Source organism: Bubalus kerabau, chromosome 19 (assembly GCF_029407905.1).
Source record: "Bubalus kerabau isolate K-KA32 ecotype Philippines breed swamp buffalo chromosome 19, PCC_UOA_SB_1v2, whole genome shotgun sequence".
Lineage (NCBI taxonomy): Eukaryota > Metazoa > Chordata > Mammalia > Artiodactyla > Bovidae > Bubalus > Bubalus kerabau.
The window spans coordinates 49,763,573-49,786,468 of NC_073642.1; the positions used below are offsets into that span (position 1 = coordinate 49,763,573).

The 22,896-nt window shown below is 32.5% G+C and overlaps 1 protein-coding gene across 20 annotated transcripts in view; it reads left to right on the forward strand.

Annotated features, from left to right (window-relative positions):
- Nucleotides 1-22,896, forward strand: part of LOC129634253 (melanoma inhibitory activity protein 2-like) — a 72,025-nt gene that overhangs the window by 37,596 nt on the left and 11,533 nt on the right. For 16 of the 20 annotated variants that reach the window (XM_055556336.1, XM_055556341.1, XM_055556333.1 and 13 more), the window contains 10 exons: nt 1,168-1,214; nt 1,957-2,047; nt 4,475-4,613; nt 5,510-5,611; nt 6,609-6,669; nt 7,224-7,259; nt 10,457-10,524; nt 11,737-11,819; nt 13,442-13,570; nt 16,554-16,712. In XM_055556336.1, the coding sequence (XP_055412311.1) occupies nt 1,168-1,214; nt 1,957-2,047; nt 4,475-4,613; nt 5,510-5,611; nt 6,609-6,669; nt 7,224-7,259; nt 10,457-10,524; nt 11,737-11,819; nt 13,442-13,570; nt 16,554-16,712 (915 nt within the window). The remainder of the gene's footprint in view (nt 1-1,167; nt 1,215-1,956; nt 2,048-4,474; nt 4,614-5,509; nt 5,612-6,608; nt 6,670-7,223; nt 7,260-10,456; nt 10,525-11,736; nt 11,820-13,441; nt 13,571-16,553; nt 16,713-22,896) is intronic. The other 4 variants (XM_055556350.1, XM_055556348.1, XM_055556349.1 and 1 more) reach the window with 1 other exon arrangement.

Genomic DNA, 22,896 nt, shown 5'->3' on the forward strand with positions numbered 1-22,896 from the left:
CTTCCCTGATGGCTCAGTGGTAAAGAATCCGCCTGCAATGTGGGGACCACCTGCAATGCAGGAGATGCATGTTTGATCCCTGGGTCAGGAAGATCCCCTGGAGAAGGAAATGGCAACCCACTCCAGTATTCTTGCCTGGGAAATCCCATGGACAGAGGAGCCTGGCGGGCTACAGTCCAAGAGGTCGCACAAGTCGAATATGACACAGCGACTAGACCACCAGAGTCTTCATATTGCATCGTAATTCTTTCCATGCCTGTTTTCCCCTGTACTGTAAGCTGATCACATGGGTGGGTGAGTAGTTGGAAAATTGAGTGTTATATAAATGAATGCCTTAGGGTGCATTTTTTTAGATGGTTCATATCGTGACAGTACTTTAATTTTGACCATCCCAAAGTCTATTGCCATTGCTGGTTGCAGTATGAAAACTCAGCAGAAGTTAGGTTCCCTATAGCCACTTAGTGTATTTTCAGATCAGTTCTTTTGACTTTAAAAAAGAACATCTTGTTTTGATATATAGACTCAGAAAATTGTAAGAACAGTACAAAGAGGTCTCAGGTATCTTCATTGAGTTTCCCCCAATGATAGTTTCTCTGACTTTTGTAACCTTTCTCTTTTCTCTCCCTCCATTCTCTATATCAGTAAAAAATGTGTTAAGGAGAAGGTGTGATTTTTTAAAAGATTTTCTTTGATGATAACATTAATGTCTTGGAAGAAAAGTACACTTCAAAGTAAAGACATATAGTTCTGTTTGTACTTCTTTACTTCTGCTTTATCTTATAAGAAATAATTATTTTTCTAATGAGAAAACTCACATTTAATGTTATTTTAATTTGGAATATAATTCTGCTCATATTTTGTCTGATGAGGGATTCTAAGAATAATTGAAACTGGGGGCTAGATTTAGGTGACTACCACATGCTTATTTTAACTCTGTTTTTGGAGTTAGTGGTGAAGAACCGTGTTACGTGATACTATGATAATTCCATTGCTTTTTTTGTTTAGCTTCCTGGGAGCAGGTCTGAGGCTGTCGTGCCTTACGTTAAATTCTCTATTGTAGCAAGGGATTATAAAGCTCTAGTTGAGTGAACTAATAAAATCATTTGGCTGTCTGTTGTGGCATTGTACTGTTTTATCAAGGTATTATGGTTTTGTTTTTCATTATAGATAATCAACCAAAAGGAGCTTTGAAGAAATTGATTCATGCTGCTAAGGTTTGCATTACTACATAAGAATATAGAGAAACAAATAAAGCATGGATTAAATCTATATATCCTAGTAACTCTTTTAAATGTCCATTTTATAGTTACCATATAAGTGATAGAAGTTTTAGAAGTGATCAGAATTTTCTTCAGTTGCTTTTTAATTTTTTTATGGTAACTAGAAATTCATATTGTTAGTTTTTAGAATTTATTGTAATAAAAATTTTCAAGGTGTGCACTCATTTCTTTGGATAAGGACTGTATTAATGTTTACTACATATTTTCCCATACTTTCCTCTTTGAATGTTCTTCACTCTCGGGTCTCAGTGTTTTCTAATATTCTGTTGCCCCATATCTTATCTTGAGAAGTAGGTACTAGATTCATTTTCTTGTGGTTTATCCCTGTTCTCTTTTATCCTAGTAGTGGTATCCTGATCTTTATTGATCGATGTGAAGTTTCAGTAATGTAGTGTGAAGGTTGCTTTGATCAAAATGTATGTGCTGAAAGCAAACAGCTGCTGTTCAAACATTAATCACTGACTTCTTTATGCCTGTTTTGAGATTTACATGTGTTGATTACTTTGCTAACTTTCTAAGATAGAAACTCCATTGTTGGCTTGTGTAGTCTGGGCAGTAATTTCATCGGAGTGTAAAAGAGCTTCAAAGGATTAGGATGGTATATTGAGATTTTTGTTTGTTTTGGTATAATTGTTTAATGTTGCTTTTTTTCTTCTCCTTCTCCCATTCTTTGAAGTTAAGAGCTTCTTTAAAAACCCTAGAAGGAGAAAGAAACCAAATTTACACTCAATTATCTGAAGTTGATAAAACAAAAGAAGAGCTTACAGGTAGATAATCTATAGACTTACAAAGTTTTTCTAAATAAATATGTCTCCTTATAGAGAATAGAACATTAATTGAATCAATTATGGGGAGATACAATTTGAATTTTTTTACTTTTACTTTTGTTTGTTATTTGTGAAAAGTTAGTCTGAGTTTTTATTGTTGGTAAAGCCATATCGTTTCCTCCATATTTATATAAAATTAATGGCATTATTTAAAAAAAAACTATGTAAAGCTGTACTTGTAATTTCAGTGTCAAATATTTGATATGGTTTTAGTTGTTTAAAAGTAGCAAATTAAAACTTAATTTAAAAAATCTTTGTTAATTGCAAATTTGATTTTTAATAGTGGTACTTCTATATTTCATAGATCTTTTTATGGTACAGTTTTTTCCTCTAATGTCCTTGCATAGTATATTAACATATATGGGAATGATGTTAGACCTGTAGAACTGATTTGTTTTTCATTGAAAATTTTTTTTTAATTTTGCTGATAGCGTTTTTTTTTTCCTAAAGTGAACAAATACTGTTATGTTCCAAAATTTTAAAAGTTGATGTAAGTAACATTCCATTTTGTAAAAAAAAAAAAAAAATTCAGCATAACTGTTAGCAAAAAAAATGATGGAAGAACATTCTCAAATGTCAGCCATGATTCTCTTTGAATATGGGATCATGGACAGATTTCTGTTTTCTTTTTATTTATCTATATTTTCAAAAATTTCTAAAATAAGTAAACTGTGTTTATAATAAGACATTTTTTGAAAAGGTTGAACCACCAAAGATAGAGATTATTTAAAAAATTATCATTGCCCTATTCACATGGTACTGGTAGTTGGGTTATTTTTGAATTTTGAAAAACATTAATATTAACTTAAAGTTTTGCTGATGTATAGTACTAAAAGCCATGGGAGATTTACAAGAGGAAAAGATATGGAGCTTACTTTCAAGGAAGCCCTGTTTTAGTACACTAACAGGCTTTCAGTGAGGAACTGTAGTAAGAGCTAGGATAGTAACAAATTTGCTCACCAGTTACCCCATCACTTAATATGGTATCTTGGCAAATTACTATTTTTCTAAAACTAGTATTTGGAGACTTTGTGTCCCTTCTTGCAAATCTTTCTTATTTTAGGGAGTCATGAAAGATAAATTTCTATAATTGATCTTCTATTCAGAACAGAAAGGTTTTCTTCTGAATTGTTTGTCCTCTGACCTACCATTTTTCGTAATCATTTGCAGTGGTATTTTAAGATACAGAGGATTTGAAACAAAATAGTTAAGGTAGAAGTGAAAAAATATAATGAAGGTTTAAGTGCTGGTTTAATTTTTTTTCTAAATAGAGATGATCCAATTTTAAAAGAAGTAATATCCAACGTGAATGTCAGTTAAGTGACTTAACAATGGCTTGTTAAGAATTGTTAAGATGACATGGCAATGGCTTAAGGCCAAAGGTCAACAAACTTTACTGATCTAGATTTAAAAATTTCTTGGAAAGACAGAAGTGGACAATTTCCTGCACATTTAATCCTTTAATGTTAAGGTATTAAACTATCTTTTTGGTGTGTATATTTAATTAGTAGATGTTTTAGAATAATTATATAATATTACATAAATCAATAAAATTCTAATGATTGTTAGTATGATTTTGGAATTGTCCTGTTTAGGCAGAGTGAGTTTTGCCATGTTTCAAGATTTGTGGTATGGTCGTGATTCATAAACATTTTTGGGGGAGATGTCACCTTAGTCTTAGAGGAGTTGAATTATGTTCTGTTGAAAGAGAAAGACTTTATCTAATTAGTGCATCCACTAATTATTTTATAATCATAATTATTTAGAATTGTTTATTTTAATTTTCATTGGTGATTCTTTGAGGTTGAAACTAAGCTAAAATTGGTATTTTCCTTTCCAGTCTTTATCTGGTGTAAGCCAGCAGGACTTTGGGGCATTCATTATCAGAAGATTCAAATTTCTGGCTTGATTTTTAACATGTATAAAAATTTTGGCTTAAAAAGAGGCTGGGTAGAAGTATTAATGGGTAAACTTTTTACTAGGGAAGAAAAGATGCATTATTAATTATGTGGGAGAGGTTCACAGAAAATATTAAGCTAAAGTATTTGCCTTCAAAATCCTCATCACCAAACTTTGAGAATTTTAGTGACTTTTGTCTCCTAGACTGAAAATTAGATGCTACAATTAAAGAGTACTGAAGGTTTTAGAATTTTTTTAGGAAATCTTTAAATAATAAAAAAAATCATAATAATTTATATAGCTCTTTAACATGTTAAAAGATATTTAGGCGAACAAAATATCGATTTTCTGTCAGAAAGAATTTAGTTTATTAATAATTAGTTTTTGTAATTTTTATTTTTATAAAATATTAATGTGTAGCTCAAAATATTTGCTCCCTTAATTGTGATTTAAAACATTTTTCTGTAGAGTGTATTAAAAATCTCCAGACTGAACAAGCATCTTTACAGTCAGAAAATACACAGTTTGAAAATGAAACTCAAAAACTTCAGCAGAAACTTAAAGTAATGACTGAACTGTATCAAGAAAATGAAATGATACTTCACAGGTAATAAATTATGTTTGTCACTCCATTGAGTGGCAAATAAAATAGCTTAAAAATGTTTTGCATTCAGCTTATGTGATTATTTAGGCTTCCCTTGTGGATCAGCTGGTAAAGAATCCATCTGCAATGTGGGAGACTTGGGTTTGATCCCTGGGTTGGGAAGATCCCCTAGAGAAGGGAAAAGCTACCCACTCCAGTATTTTGGCCTAGAGAATCCCATGGACTGTATAGTCCATAGGGTCACAGAGTTGGACATGACTGAGCGACTTTCACTGGCATTCCACTCTAGTACTCTTGCCTGGAAAATCCCATGGATGGAGGAGCCTGGTGGGCTACAGTCCATGGGGTTGCTAAGAGTTGGACACGACTGAGCGACTTCACTTTCACTTTTCACTTTCACGCATTGGAGAAGGAAATGGCAACCCACTCCAGTGTTCTTGCCTGGAGAATCCCAGGGACGGAGGAGCCTGATGGGCTGCCGTCTATGGGGTCGCACAGAGTTGGACACGACTGAAGCGACTTAGCAGCAGCATGTTGTTATTCAAAGTTCTTAATTTATGATTGGGTTGCATTTCATCAATATATTTTTTTAAGAAAGTTACTTGATTTTGAAACATTTTTTCTTTAATGATAAAAATATAAATGATAATGATGAACTCTTAAAGCTTCTGTATGAGTAGTACTTTATTGGATAAGGTGCTTTACAATTTGAGTCTATAATATTAAATTCCACACTCAGGTACATTTGTTTTTTTCTTACATGTGATGTTTTTATTGATATTTGCAGGTTGCTTTATGGGAAACAGTAGAATAAATCACCAGTTGTGATATAATTAAAAGTATACCGTTGATTATTTTATGACATACAGTAACAGAAATAAAATACTTTTTGTTTTAAGGAAATTGACAATGGAGGAAAATTACCGGTTAGAGAAAGAGGAGAAACTTTCCAAAGCTGATGAAAAGATCAACCATGCAGCTGAAGAGCTGGAGACCTATAGGTATGAATATATTTCACCCCTTTCTTTTTTAGGTAGGAAGGATATCCATACAAAAGCCCAAAAGCAGAAAAAAAATAATAGAGCAATCAAAAAAAAATCCCCCATAAATTTATTATTTTTCATTTAGATGTCTTGCTTTTATGCGATTATACAGAAAATATAAAAAGGAAAAAAGTTTTTCTTTTACTCTATGTAATTCAAAATCTCTTAGATTAGTTAGATTTGAATATGGGCAATCCTATATTATGTTAAAGTTAAGAACTTTATGAATGTGACTAATTTTAAGGTCTTTCCTCTTTGGTTCACATGGGGAAGAATGTATATAATATTAATCAATTTGAGAAGTATGCTGCAAAAAGAAGAATAAGCCTTAATTAAAGTTATGAAGAAGTGTTTATAAGACCATAAATCTAGTTTTTACCTTAGCTCAATCCTTACTGAAATAATTGATCCTAAAATAATAGAAATAATAAAAACTTAGAGAAAATAAGTGACAAGATTCAGCAGTACGCCAAACAGTTGTGATACTTCATTTTACATTAGGAAGAGCAAGCTTGAATTTTATCCAAAAAAAGTTTTTAGTCTTAAAAAGTCTTTTTATAGTCTTATGAACTTTGTCTTTTTAGTCTTATAAAGGTAATAGCATTTTCTTTCTCCCAGATCTTTAATTTCCTAGAGTTCTATTAAGACTACAGACATCTGAATACATCTCCAAATATGCTTCTTAAAAATGAAAATGAGCCAATATTCCATCTAAATCTTAGGTAAACTCAAGTAGTAGTAGTCCTAAAGCTTACCTAATTATATCAGGAAAAAAATATGCTTTAGAACCTTGCAACTAAACCAGCACCACAAAGGTGATGAACATGTGGAGTTCTAGCGTTACCTGAAACAAAGCAGTCTAGGTGTTAAATTAATTAATATTTTCAGTAGAGATAGTGTGTTCTGTCATTTCTTAGTTTGTGTTAAGAGTAGAATGATTGTTTGTTCTTTATAGAAAGCGAGCCAAAGATCTAGAAGAAGAATTGGAGAGAACTATTCATTCTTATCAAGGACAGGTATGTGTGTGTGTGTGTGTGTGTGTGTAAGTTAAAACAGTGGTGATTTGTTTGAGTTCATATCTGTTTTGATGCAGGAGTGTAGTTAGTCTCTTGAGGTTTTGCATGTGGTGGTGGAACATTTCTAGGGAGCAAAGATTCTGGGACAAGAGACATTGTTTAAAGTTGCTATGTGAACTACTGCTGATTTGGGAATTTGAGTTGCATAAATAAATAAACGTATAGCAGCCTTAGGAGCCTCTATATATATATAAAGCCAGTCTGGCTAGTTGTCTCTTAATTGGTAACCTCCTATTGTAATTGATTATTGTGTAAAACAGAAATGTACTAGACAAAAATTTCAGTTGTCTTTACTTGTTTTTGTTTTACAAGTATAATAGAGTAGATCATATGTATATGAAAATTTGCTTTAAAATAATACTTTCTGACTTTTTAGAGATGATTGAGTTATTTTTGAGTTTATGAGTTTTGTATTAAATCATAGTGGTAGCTATGAATGTTTTTTACAGAAAAAAACAGTTATTAGTAGTATTTTAATGACTTTTCTTTTTCAGATTATTTCTCATGAGAAAAAAGCACATGATAATTGGGTAAGTATTAAATTTTCTTAGGCTTTTTTGTCAAATTGTTCTTTTTCCTAATTTAGATGAGCAGTGTAAAGGTACACTTTTACAACTGAGAAAAAAAGGTAGTGTTTAAAGAAATCAGTTTCTTTTAATTTCACCAGTAGTGGAATTATATCCCTTATGAACTAAATACTTTGTTATGATACAGTTATTCACAAATCTGATTTTTCCTTCTCTGCTTTTAGCATATTACTTCTTTGCAAGGAGCTTTACTCTTTGGGGCTTATACTCTGGGGGAGGTGAGGCAACGTTCATGGACTTGTTTCAAGCAGTGGATTGCCAGCTAATTACTTGTGGACAAATTTTTAAAATTCTCTGGGCTTGTTTACTCACCTGTAAAACAATGGGACTAGCTGAAGTAATAATCTAAAGCCCGTCCTAGTTCTAAAAATTATATTAATATAATTCAGGTATCTGATTCTCTGATTTTTAATTACTTGTTACACAGTACGAAAAAGACCATCATGAGAAAGGACATGTCAGTGCTGTGGAGGAACTGTATGAGGAAGTGATAACTATATAGGTTTTGAGTAATGATCAGGATGGTCTCTCTAACATGAAGAACTGTTGTTAACAGCTGGCCTTTGAAAGACTTGCCCCTCAAAGTCTTCAAGGGGAAGTGATTTGCACAGTAGGTGAATATGGGGTCTGGAGTCAGCTTGTTTTGGTTGATATCCTGGTTCTATCACCTACCACCCGTTCCTTACCTAAAGAGAGAGATATTAGTATCTATTTCACAGTTATTGTGATGACATTAAATAAGATAATTCTGATAGCCAAGTACCTGACATACAGTAGGCATTCAGTAAGTGTTAACTGTTAAATTATCACTGGTGTACTGAAGCTTGGAAGATATTTTTATTTTTAGGCATGGATGTTTCTTGGAATGGAGATTTCAGCTTAGAGTAAGAAGTTAGATAAGTTGAATATCAGGATCCTTCCCAATTTTGAGCTTTTATATGCTTCTGTAATGAGGGTTCAAGTGAAGATTTGTTAGTGAAATAATATGCTGGTCTTGGAAATGAATTTCGTCTTCTTCACCCCTTTCTAAATGCTCAGATGCAAATTATTTTTTAAAGATGGAGAGGAATTGATGTTTATTAGTATTGCATATATTCTAGGCACTGTACTCTAAGGCATTTTACATATATTACTCACTCAGTCCATACAATAACTGTAATTCAGGTCTTCCTGATGAGGAAACAGCCCTAGGTCACATGATTAGAGAGTTAAGATTGGAGATTGAAACATTGACCTTTTAGATTCTAAGTCTTATAGATTTGTTTTTAGATTCCAAGTCTTATACTTTTTCTTTTCAATACATTGAAATTCTTGTTTAGTAAATAATGACATTGACCTTAAATTAAAACATGCAGAAAATATGCCCTTCATGTCTCAAACTAAAAAGATATTTTATAAAAATAATATATACTCATTGAACAAAAATTTATACCATGTAGAAAAGTACAAAGAAGTAATCAGCAGTAGTACTTTAATTTATTCCATGCTTTTATAGATACATTGAGACATAAAGCATATATATATGTTTAAAAAAACAAGATCATATATTAATGTTTTATAACCTTTCTTAATATATCATAGATATTTTTTATGAAGTTTTATATTTTCTGTGAAGTTTTTCATTTTATAAACTTTGAGTTTGTTTCCACTATTTTACTGTAATAAATAATTTCTTAATTTTAGATGTTACTTTCTCTGTTGAGCATTTCTTTGCTCATAGTTCTTTGTTTTGTTTTGTTTTGTTTTTTTGTATCCTGTGGCAAGTACTGTGGTTATTTGTATTTGTTCTTACCACAGATTTAAGCTTATAGGGACTGTTTGTCTTTCCTTCTTAACACCTGTTCCTAATAGAATCTTTTTTGCATATTTAAATGTTCAATATCTGAATATAAATGTTTTAGAATACATTGTGGTTGGTTATTTACTAAAATTACAGTTTTTGCTAACTTCAGGGTGTAAATTTTTCAGTGAATCATTATCATCAGTCTATTTTTATATTTCTTTGTTGCAGGTATATCTTTAATATATACTATACTATAATCAGAGTAGAATTTACTTTTGACTTAACTACACATTTTTGTGCCATATGTTTAAGAGTAAATATGTTACATATTAGCAAACATTTAGAAATGATTTTAGTTCTGCATCATTAAAAGTTAAATGAATTGTTATTTTGTTAACAAAAATTGTTACAGTGGTGTTCTTTTTTGTTAGTACCAGAATTGATTATGTAATGCAGAAAAAGATTTACACCTGGAATCTTTTTGGTATTGAGTGCTAACATGTGGTTAAGCTATATTTTTGGTGAATATTTGCCCAGTTAAAGTCAATTCTCAGGTACAGTTCAAAATTATAGACAGAGTCACCTTTTGGTGACTGTCACATTTGCTCTAGTGAACTGCATTAATCTGGCAGGTGTGATGTTCCACACTCTGCTGCTTCTACTCTGGAGAGTCCATAGAATAACAGGGAAACATGTAGTATGCTATGCAGACTTAATTTTACCCACAGCTGTTTGGGTTTACTGCATATTCTTGGTATAAGCTTTTTTTTTCTTGTAACATATGTATTGGTACTCTGATTTTTATTAAATGTAAGTGTCTCTAAGTAAATGTAAAAGACTAAGGAATGTATCTCTACAGTGCTGTGTACTTAATAAACATGCAGCATGCTTTGATTATATTCAGCCATTAAAAAAAAGAGCCTTTACCAGCATTTTTAGAACTTTATGGTTTCACAGAATTATAGTGATTTCTTTCCAGAGATAGTTACTTTGTTCTACTGCCAATGCTGCCACGCATAATAATCATAATAATTCTGAGTCTCCATTCCTAAGCTTGGGTCCTCTTCCATTTCTCTTGTCATGTTATTTGGATATTTACAACACCAAGTAATTCTAATCCTTGACTTTGCGTCTAGCTGAAAGCATTTCTTGGCAAGTACATGATTAAACTCCAGCCTTAGGCTCATCTGGTTGTATGAAACTCATTCCTTTTTGATATATTTTTCTAAATTAAGTTTTTTTTTACATTGAGTTTACTGAAATGCATACTTAGATACTTAAGTGATTGTATGCAATTTTTGTATATTTGTATGCAATTATTGAGATATTTATGTATGCTTATATTATTTTCCTTAAGTTGGCAGCTCGGACTGCTGAAAGAAACCTCAATGATTTAAGGAAAGAAAATGCTCACAACAGACAAAAGTAAGTATCTTAGTAGGAATACTTTAAAAACTTTGCTTATGACTTTTATTCTTAGTTGTTACTTTATTAAGTAGTTATATTTTTATAAGGATAAACAAACTTTCAGTGACCCAACATATCTAGTAATAAAGTATACCTTAGTTCTATTAGAGTTTACTAGATTTTTTGTTTGAAACACTTGTCTTAGAGGTTACTGTAACAGAAAGAAACTTCATAGATTTTTTTTGTAAAAAGTATAACTTAAAAATTTTTTGTTTAAACCAGGGTGGGTAGAAGGAGATTATAAGAGATGGAGATAGAAAGGATAAATCTCTTTGACATGGTAATTCGCAGAGTATTAACATCTTTAATGAATAAATGGATAGAATGTTTATTATTTCTCTTTTTCCATGGTCGTCTTATACTGGATGGCATTGCTTTACAATAACAAAATGAAAGGATAAAAGAGTACAATGTTCAATTGAAGGGAAGAGTAAATGGTTTTCTATGAAGACTGTAAAAGTCTTCCCATAGTGTTATAATTTCTTGACAGAATGTACTATTAACATTATCCAGTGTTAGTTTAAGTCTCTTGTCTTTTCTACTCAGAAATTAAAGCCATATGATTAAATGTTTTATTTCAGATCTAATGGTATAGAACTAGAAATAAGATTCTTTTAAAATGTCATATTTTTCAGATAAAAAGTTTGGAAAGGGATAAAATAGTAGGATGAATTAATCAGATTCCAATTTTATGTTATGATTGAAATTGTATGGGTAACACTACAATGGAAGGCTTATATGACTCAGAGCTGGGAGCCCTGAGTTTTAACCCTGGTACTTTCATTTTGCATAAATCATTTGAACTCCTAACTTCACTTTCCTTAGTTGTAAAATAATAGGTTTGAACTCATTGACCTTGGAGGGCCCTTCAAGATATTTCTAAAAGTTGGATTCTGTGATACGGTATTCTTTGTAGCCTAGTTTTGAAAGAGATCAAAACAATTTCAAACCTCAACAAAACCACTATCATGAGGCAAAAGGAACCTGTTACCCTAAAATAAATAGTGGGGGATATATAAAGGTATTTCGGTCAGAATAATTTTACAGGACCTGTTTCTTTTATGTAGATATTGAGATAATAAAAAGTAGTTTATAATAGTGGCATTTTTCTTGAAATATGAGTGCTTCTCTTAGATAAGTAACTCAGCAATGTTTGTTCTTTATTTGCAGATTAACTGAAACAGAGTTTAAAATTGAACTTTTAGAAAAAGATCCTTATGCACTTGATGTTCCAAATACAGCATTTGGCAGAGGTAGTTTTTTTTTTTAACCCCTCATTAAAAAAATACTTATTTTATTATATTTTGTACATACCGTTTATATTAGTGTGAATTAACACTACTCCTTACGAATTTTTTAGATTTTGGAATTAGGGTTCTAATCTGAGTTCTCTTGTGGTCTCCCAAGTTTCTGAGTTTTGTTCTCTAGCAATAATGTGAATAATGGCTATCTCAGTGGCATTTTGTAGGATGATGTATGTTTAGTACCTTGAGCTCCTTGGGAAGCAAAGTGCTTGGTACATAGTAAGGTACTTGTTGTTTTTTTGTAGAGTGTATGGGTAAAGATTGCTTAAATGGAATGGCATTGTGACTGTTTATATATTAACCATTCTTTGGAATTTGCTTGAATCTTAAAAATAAGAATTAAAACAGCTGGTTTTAAATGATGTAAAATTCATTAAAAATGTGGGAAAACTTTATTAATCTGAGTTTTGATTGCTTTAATTACCCCCAAAAGAACCAGTTATTTGGAAGATGTATTTAATATTTCTGTCTATTTATTAGTGAGTTAGCATCTTTATCATCTCATACTATTCCAAATAGTTTATTACATTTTTCAAAATACTTTTGGTTGAATTGGAATTAAGCTTCTAGGGTAGTAAAAACAAACCTATCTTGTGTAGGTAGACTCCTCTTTTAATAACTGTTGAAAAGTTATAAAAATCACTGAGAGTCCAGTTTCATTAAGTATTTCTACGTTAAGAAATAGCAGATTGTTATGAATTTCAAATAGGAACAAAATCTGGAGTTGAGGGAGTTATACAGAAAGAATTTTTATCTGAATCTAATGCAAAAATGTCTCAGGGTAAATAATGCTTTGATCTTTTGTTGTAACTACATTTGAATATTATATAAGCTACATAATAAAGTTTAGCATGTTTTGAAAAGTATTATTTTGGGTGGCATTGAAGTTTGTTTGTTCTTTGATAATGTTGATTTTTGATCTTTGGAAGTATAACCATTATTTGAGAATGGTGAAGTTTGTAAAATGATCAGACTTTTGGTCATATGGTTAATAGATAAAGTGATTTATTTGATGTGTAAAACTGAGTTTTCACTGGTGATAAATCAGAAGTAATTTCTGATGCTTCAGAGTATTTTGTGTTTTTTCTTTTCAGCTTTTGAAAATCTGAACTTTACTTGGGTAATTCATGGCCCAATACATGCCCTATCTGGCCCTGATTTAAACAGAGCCCTTCTATTGGTACAACCCTCACCAGCTGAAATATCTGGAAGCATACTGCCATTCAGAACAAAACAAAAACCAAACAAACTTCATACCCCACAAATGCTCTTATAACTAAAATATGGTGTCCTTTACTTATTAGTGTATGATCATTCAAGTGTATTAGTTACCAAAAGAGTGATGTTTTTATTGACTGAAGTGTCTATTTGGTAGATAGACTTAAACACATGGTTCTATATATAGCTCTATCCCATATTAGCTAAACCCAAGGCACGTTGAGTATGTAGGACAGAGAATAAATTTAAATTGGCAATAGAATGACCCGATGGTAATTGCTGAGATAGGATTCTAATCTATAGTGTAGGTAATTGAAACTATGAATTTAAATATGCTGTTTTAATTATTCCAGAGCATTCCCCATATGGTCCCTCACCATTGGGTCGACCTTCACCTGAAATGAGAGCTTTTCTCTCCCCTCCAACTTTGTTGGAGGGTCCACTCAGACTCTCACCTTTGCTTCCAGGGGGAGGAGGAAGAGGTATATTGTTTAAACATCTTTATTACTCTAGATTTCTTCCTTACTTTATATTTTCATCTCAACTTATCTTTAAAATGATCTTTAAAGTAGACCTTTGAAAAATACAGGCATTCCTTGCACTTACTCTGGGTTAATTTTTGTTTGGAAAAGGAACTCTGTGACATCTAATTTGAATATATTTTTCCCTTAGAAACCTATTTCTAATGGATTACATTTTGGTCAGGGACTTGATATATCATCTTTTAAAATCTTTTTAAAAACTGTATCTTTTGCTACATAATATATAACTTTATAAAAGTATACATGAAATACAGTAACAGTATAACCTACCATAAAATTGTATTTTAATTAAGCATTATTGGAATACAGACTTTAATTTTTTAATTTTTTTTGGAATACAGACTTATAAAAAAATCTTTTTTTACTTTATTATCATGATCTTTTTATTGTAGAAAATCAGAAAGTGAAAGAGCTATTTTTTTTTTTTTTTTAAGAAATAAGGAATTCAGAAGTGCTCTCCTGTAGGCATAGTTTTGTTGGGAACCTTAAAAGAGCCCTAACTCATTTGTCAATACTTTGAGAAACTGACCCAAGATTGTGTGCTTTGTTACCCCCTTATGTGTTTTTGAGAATTTCCAGAGCCATTCAAGCACAAGCATTAGCTATTGATCTTTCTGCAGTTACCTCATCAGCACTGATGTTACCTGTATACCTCTTTTGATCTGGAGTTTTCCTCTTTTGATCTCTCAACTATATTTTGTTTGTCAAGTTACTTTAAAACTTTCCCTTGTGTTGTGGCAAAATTGAAACATATTTATTCCAAAATCAAGAGCTTTAGGTTTTTAGCCCTGAATTTGTGTTTATATCATGTCATATTACGCATGAACATGTGTTCTCGAAGCCAGTCACATGAAATAGTACTACCCTTACTATCTTTGATGCTTTCTGATAACTTCTATTCAGTTCTATTCCATTTCATTAAGAAAGAATACTAGTTAAGATTAACTTCATACACCACAATGGGTTACAGCCAACAGTCTGAAAAACAATGCCCTATAAGGGTATAAACTAGCTAAATTGCCAATGTGAATCACTAGAAGTTGAATGATATAAGTCAAGGATTGCTTGTAGTTAATTGAATATTTGAAATAACAGTAAAAAATTACCTTTGATTTCTCCTCTCCTATTTAAATCACTTTCCTTTCTTTTTAAATAACTTTCAAGATACAATGTGATTAGATCATTTGCAAGGGTGTTTTACTGTTTGTTAGAAAAGCTACAGAAGTTTTAGGTAAGTTATCAGCCGGTCTTAAAAGAGTTGCTTTGAACTGAACGTTTCTATGACCCACAAAAGAAGAATGACCTTTCTTTTCCTTCCTCTTATCTTTTTTTTTTTGAAAGTTTGGATGAGATACATGTTTGAGTAAGGTTGAGAGTAAGGAAAATAATGTCTTTTTAGAGTAAATTGCATGTAACTTGTGGACTGAATGAAAAACCTTGACCTTTTAGCCTGTTCATGTTGGCAGTCTTTCACCTAATAGTCACTTGGCCTGTACTTTTTCCTCTGGAAGTAAGCAGTCAGGAGAAAGTCTTTGAATGTCTCTTTTAAAGATCCGTTTTTCCCTCTAGACAACCGCAGCCTAGTTGACTCTTGCACATTTTTCACCGATTTAATTTTCTGCTTTCCTAACCTTTTTTTCCTTCTGATGAACTGATTAGAAGGATGAACAAACTAGAAGGAATGAGGAAAAGTTGACCTTCTGACATAAAAGTCAGTTGGCTTCCTGACAACAAGAGTAGATAGAACAATTTTAAAAATTACTAAAATTTAAAAAAAAAGAATGCTTATGCTGATTGGTACAAGTTACCATGAAAAGGTCATATTACTTTTATCTCTTAGAGGAAGTACTGAAATGTGGGGAGCATTTTAGAATGATTTCTATTAAAATAATTGTTTTTTAAAGTTGTTCTTTGAAAAGTTAAATAAGCTTTTGTTTTCTGGGCAGTATAGTTTTGAGGAGACCTCATTCCCCCTTCAATGGCAGATAAAATATTAATTAATTAATTTTGTTATTTAATATTAAAACTTTTTATATTTGTGTTTTTCACTTTAATTGAATATGGGTTATTAGTTGAGGAGCCATTCTTTCTGTGGTCATAGGAAGGGAACTTTGGAATGATTCCCTTTCTTTATAAATGTCAGCGTGTCAGATTTTCTTATCCAAATGAGTTTACCTTGTTCAGAGTGTTTATTTCAACAGTGCTGCTGCTTTTGAAACTCTTTATTTTAGACTTGCTTTCAGAGTTGTGAGCTCTTTTGGAGGTGAACTTGATATTTAAAAATTGCTAGAAGCCACTTAAAGCCAAATTTATGTGGCATATATAAATTTTGTAATCAGACTGGTTTAAATCATTTCTGAGGCAAAAGTCATGAAGAGTCATGCCTCTACTTACTACAAGAGTAAGATGCAATTTCTTGAGTGGCTCTTAAGTCAATATGAGTACATTTCTAAAAGATACTTTGAGTAGTTGCAGAATTATTACAATAGGTATATAGCCTCTAAGATGACTGTTTTAAAGGCTTCATACCCTTTGACTATTGGCATATTAGTTTAATTAACAAAAATCTCATAATTATTACATCTGATATAGAAATCCTTTACTTTGCTATTTACTTTCTACTTTTATTTTCAGACTTAGTATTTATAATTTCCAGTTTAACCACTGACTTTATATGTAAATAATGATAGTAATAACATTTAAGAATGGGTTTTATAGGCAAGTATTTATGTATATGACAAAATATTTCCTTTTGTTTTAGAAATGGCTTTGGTAGGGATAGAGTTATAGTCTAATGTGTCTTAGGAAAACTTGGTTGGAATCTGATTGTTCTGCCTTTCAAAAAAAGGCCTGGATTTTATTTGATGAGAGATCTTATAATACTTTTTTAGATAAAACAGTTGTACCTTTCTTCTTTAATTAGGCTCAAGAGGCCCAGGGAATCCTCTGGACCATCCGATTACCAATGAAAGAGGAGAATCAAATTCTGATAGGTTAACTGATCCTCACAGAGCATCGTCTGACACTGGTTCCCTTTCACCTCCCTGGGAACAAGATCGTAGGATGATAATTCCTCCATCAGGTATGGAATGAGTATAGTTAGTGTGTATATTTGGAAGGCAGCCAGTATGTGCAACATACAGGAATGAAAGACTAGAGAAGTACACGTGTGCCCTGTCTTAAGAAGAACCATGATACATATTAGAAAACAGTAGTAACACAAATTTCCAAAGAGAATAATTAGGGATGATTATTCACATTATAGAAAACTGTCCTCCCTCCACCCCCACCATGCAGTGTCTTTATAGTTTTTGTTGCTCATAGAAGTGATGCATGTTTATGTTAGAAAATTCGAACAATGGAGAAATGTATAATTAGAAAAGTGAAAAAAATCCCCCTTGTCATCTTAAGCATGCCCCTCCCAGAATGTAGTTTTATATCTTTTAGGGAGTTCTTTTTTGATATGTTTTCATAAACATAGGTATACCCATTCCTTCATCACTTCTGTGGAGTTATACTATTCACCTTCTTCTAATTGACTTTTTACCCTTGAACAATATATCTTAGATTAATTGTCAAGATAAATATATTTACCGGAAGACTCACAGTAGAATATTCTGAAGTAAGGCAATAACTGTTATTCCCTTATAGCCTCTATTTGCCCAAGGAACGTTATTAAAATTATTCAGTTTGCTAAACTTTTATTTATGCACAGTGTTTCAGGGACAGACACTGTTATGTAGAGTGAGCTATGCCTGCTTTGCATAAATTAGTTACATTTAAAAAAATATACTAGTTCAGATTGCTTCCTGAGGAGTTGGAGAAGGAAGAATATTGTAGTTAAAAAAAACTTTAATTCCAAGAGTTAGCCTTTGCTTTGTTAGTGTGTGTATATCGTATGAAGTGGTAATTTCCTTGGTTTGAGGTTACTTTCTTTTGTTTGATATCATGAGAGTATCAGCTTCATAAAAACAGAGATTTGTGTCACTTTCGTTCACTGCTGTATCTCCAGAACCTAGAACAATGCTGAGCCTGTAGTATTTGCCCAGTAAACATTTGTTGAATGAATGAATACCCAAATAATTCTAAGAAAGCTGAATAGTTTTCTTACTGTTTTTATATTTAGAAATATATATGCTGTGACTTTCAAACTTAAGAATCTGTTAATAGGTGGCATAGAAATCCTCCTTTCAAGGATTTTTTTCTTGAGTAGCATTCATTTTAAACTTTAGATGTGATAAAAATAAAGATGAATAATTTACAGCCCCTTTCTTAAGGAGTTTGATTTCAAGCTTTTGGTGTATATTGTATTTCTGTGTGTGTGTGTGTGTATACACACACACACACACATATATATATTTAAAATTTTTTCTCTGGGAGCATCAGGTCTTAGCGGGATCTTTCTTTGTGGCTCACGGACTCTCTAGTTGTGGTGCATGGGCTCAGTTGCTCCAAGGCATGTGGGATCTTGGTTCCCTGATCAGGGATCAAACTCGTGTCCCCTGCATTGCAAGGTGGATTCTTAACCACTGAACCACCAGGGAAATCTCATTTTTTGGTAAAGAATGGTCCTTTTGAGAATTTACAAGCTGTCAGTACCAAGAGCCCCTGTCACATGCTCTGCCTCTCCCCCCAAGTATTATCTAGGGTAGTGATGCTCAAACTTGGCTTATCAGAAATAATCTAGGGGACTTAAAAAAATGCAAATACCTGGGTTTCACCGCTTTCCCCCGCCCTTGTTTTTCTGTAAATTTCATTGAATTATAGTTGCTTTACGATGTTGTCCTTACACCTTCTGAACATGATCTCTGCAGGTAAGATCTGTATTTCCCAAAAAAACCTCTCTAGGAGGTTCTGAGGAATAGCTAAATTTAAAAACCACTAATTTATCCAGTGGCTTTACTAAATAGAGAAGGGAACTAAGTCCCAGAAGAGGGATTTTCCCTGACAGTCTTAGGTTAGAACAGTTAGCTAGGTGAGGAGCTGAGGCTGGAACTCAAACAATAGTGACCATTATTTATAAAGTTGGAACATACTTGACATGTTACCAATTGCCTGAAACTTATAATTTTTCAGACCTTTTGATATTGTTCTATAGATCTCTGTCTCCTCATTTTATTGCCAAATTTTTTTCCTTTCTTTTTTCGGTTGAATAATTTCTGTTGATCGTTCTTCAAGTATACTGGATCTTTCCAGTGTTACTTCCATTCTGCTCTTAAGCCCATCTGGTACATTTGGGGCTTTCCTGGTGGCTCAGCGGTAAAGAATCTGCCTGCCAATACAGGATACATGGATTTGATCCCTGGGTCGGGAAGATCCCCTGGAGAAGGAAGTGGCAACCCACTCGAGCTTTCTTGCTTGGGAAATCCCGTGGTCCAAGGGGCCTGGCAGGCTACAGTCCACAGGATCACAAAGAGTTGGACACGATTGAGCAACTAAACAACCCCATGCACTGTAGCCTCTGTCCAGAATTCTGCAGGTGAAAAAGTATTTGGTGGATTGGCAATTAAGAAATTTGATTTCTCTTCTTCACTCTTTAATCTTTTTATGTGATTTTTGAAATTTGTTTTATCTCTTTGGACCTCAGTCCTTTTATACAATGAGAGAGATGAACTGAGTGATCTGTGTAATCTGTTTATCTGAGTAAGAGAACATTTAGTTCAGTATTAATGGTTGATGTTGAGATGTTCAAGATAATGTTCAATCTAGTTGACAGACCAAATAATATAATATACAATGTTAGTAAAACCAAAGACTATTTACAGCATTCTTTTCTAAATTCAATTGTGAACACACCTTTTTCATTTTAAAAACTTAATTGAGGGACTTCCTGTTCTAGGTCAAGCTACCTTTTAAACAAACTGGTAAATGTTGACAGCAGTAAACAGTGGTAAGTTATGTAATACCTAGAGCAACCACTAAAAAGTCTTCTTAAAGAGATATACTGAGGAATGCTTTGGATCAGATAAATTGTCATTGGAATAGACCTGCTTTTCAAGCCCCAAGGAAACATTTCTCAAGATAGATCATATCCTGGGTCATGAAACAATGTTTAACAAATCTAAAAGAATTGAAATCATATCCTGTGTTCTCTGACTATGGTGGAATCAAACTAGATTGAATTATTGGTACATGCAACAATTTGAATAGATCTCAGATGGTTAAGAATCTGCCTGCAACGCAGGAGAGCCAGGTTGGATCCCTGGCATGGGAAGCTCCCCTATAGAAGGGAATGGCTACCCACTCCTGTATTCTTGCCTGGAGAGCTCCATGAACAGAGGAGCCTGGCGGGCTACAGTCCATGGGGTCTCAAAGAGACAGACACAACTGAGTGACTAACATAAAGCCATAATGTTGACTGAGAAAAATATCTCAGGTCAGATAATATATGATTTCATGTATATAACATCCTTGAAATGACAAAATTATAGAACTAGAAAACAGATTAGTGGATGCCGTGAGTTAGGGATGGTAGAGGGAGGAGAGTGGATGTGATTAAAGGGAAGCCTGAGAGAGATCCTTTTGGTAATGGAATAGTTCTGTATCTTGAGTGTGGTGGTGGTTTCATAAATCTATTCATGATAAAATCTATCCATGGCAAGAACTATACATGTTAGTTAGTAATAATGTTAGTTTCCTGTTATTACATTGAACTATAGTTATGAAAAATGTAAACATTTGGGGAAACTGGGTAAAGGGTATGCAGGAACTTTCTGCATTATTTTTGCAGGTCTCTGGGAATCTTTATTTTAAAGTCAACAGGTAAAAAAACCTTCTTATCTGGATACAGTGCATATAAAGTGCAAGTATTTTTATGCATATAACCTGATGATTGTTTCAAAATTTGAGCACACCTGTAAGCCAGCATTCAGGTTAAGAAACTGTTTTCAGTTTATTTTTATTCATCTTATGAATTTAGATAGAAATATCACATCATAAGTAATCAATTAAAATTTTAACAAGAAGATGTCCCGTAATTAACAAACCCATTATAAATTCTTAATAAATATTTAACTGCAACCTGAATTTCATCAGTGTTACTTATCTTGCTCAGTGTTTCATTCTGTAAGAAGTTGAACTTTATTCTGTGAGGATCTCATCCTTGAAGTTCAGGAGTAGAAAAGCAAAAACATCAAAATACTTTTTGAAGCCTCTGAATCACAACAGCTAACATTTGATTGACAAAGCAAGTCACGTGGCAGAATTTGGAATCATTGGGCAGGATAGGTATTCTACCTCTTAAGGGCAAGGATACAAGGAAAGGTAAATAATTCAGGTCATGAATAGAATCTAGCCAGAGTGATTATGTTAATACTATTGTGATGTATTTTCACTTATTATATAACTGGCTTTTAAAAATATATGTAGGTAATATAATTTTAAAATTTTAAAATTACTTTTTGGAAGAAAGGAATATATGGTTTTTCTGTTAAGTTCTTCCTAATTGCCTTGTTTTCTTTGTAGTTGCTCTTATTTACAAAGCTGTGCATAGTAAGCAATCTTGACTAATGGTTGAACAAGTTTTTAGAAAGTCTTAAAATATGATCTAACTCCCACGTGTGCATGCTGAGTCACTCAGTCATGTCCGATTATTTGCAACGCCATGGACTGTAACCCACCAGGATGCTCTGTCCATGGAATTTTCTAGGCGAGAATACTGGAGTGGGTTGCCATTTCCTACTCCAGTGGATTTTCCCAACCTAGGGATTGAACCCATATCGTCTGCATCTCCTGCTCCCACATTTAGTAGTTATTAATACATTTTGAGAGACATGCTTATTAAAATGTTCTTATGCTTTTTGTAAACTGTAATTAGTATCTGTATGTTTCTACGGTACTAGTAACATAATTCAAATAAGAAAAGAAATGCTAAAATTTAAATGATAGCTTTTTGACTGTCAGAGTATGAATCTGCAGGATTCTTGGCTTTTAGTCTTTTAACTGATTCTTGAGAATTATATCTTTAAGTAATTTATAGTACAGGTATTAATCATAGTAATGATTCATCATATGTCCATGGTTATATTCATGAATCTAACAAGAAGGATAGTAATTGTGTCTGAGTTCATGTAAATATTTTGGTAAAATTTTAAGTTAAGAAAATAAAACCACAGATACTTTAATGAAGCAAAGTTTCAGTTTTTATCATTTTTTTTTCACCCTTGGGTATTCTTCATCTCTCAGTGCCCCTCTTGATCTTTCAGTGCTCCACCTTCAGTGTCCTTTTATTCCTCTATGTTGCCTCACAGTTTCTTTTTCCAGGAATAGAGAAGTAGCAGAGAAGAATAAGAATCCTAATTCTCAGCAGATCTTGTGCTACTCGAGAGATATGCATTAATAGTGAATTATATAATTTTTCCTCCATGTACTTTTTTGAGCTTTAGCAAAGAGCAGGGAATATGTATGTATGTATGTATTCCATTTTGTATTTTGGTCAGTGCTTATCTTTAACTGATTTAGATAATATATTTTATGTAAGGGGTAGCAAAGAGACTTAGCTGCTATTTCTTGGTGGTTTTATCAAGAATTAAGTGTGGCCTTCAGCATTGCATGTTTAAAAAACTTGCTTTTTATCTCTCTTTTTTTAAAGAGCTAAACAGAAGACATATACAGCCAACTTGAAGAGGACAGTTCTAAATTTTACCTTAAGAGAGAAAAGCAGGCTAAACAGATCAAAACAGTTGGGAGAGCTTTATCAGAACAGTTTGGAGAACACAGGCATAGATTTTTACATTACTGGCTCTGATCTATAGATGTTTGTGTAGACCATTGCCCTGCGTTGCAAATATTCTTTCAGATAAGATGCATTTGATAGAATTATAGTTTGTCTTAAGTTAGGTTCACTTTGATTTTCCTGTTGAGATTTTGGAGTTTTCATAAGCTGAAAATGTGTATTAAAATCCATAATGATGCTTTTCTACTCATAGAGGATGAGATTTACTTTAAAGTTATTTCCAAATTCCCAATTTTGAGGCTGTCACTTTTTTGGGAGTATATATTTCTTGTGGCACTTCAACTTTCTTGTGTAATGATCCTTTTTAAATTCTAATGATTAGCATTTGGTTGCTAACTTACTGCTATATGTAGTTATATACACTTGAAAAATCCATGTTTAATTTTGCAGTCTTCCTGAACAGAGTCTATTGAGGAAGATTAAGATGTGGGGACAAATGTAAACAATTTTTGAAAAAATTTGCTTTTAATAAAAATGAGAGATGAGGTGGTAATTGGATGGAGCAATGTTTTTATTTTTAAAGATAGAAAAC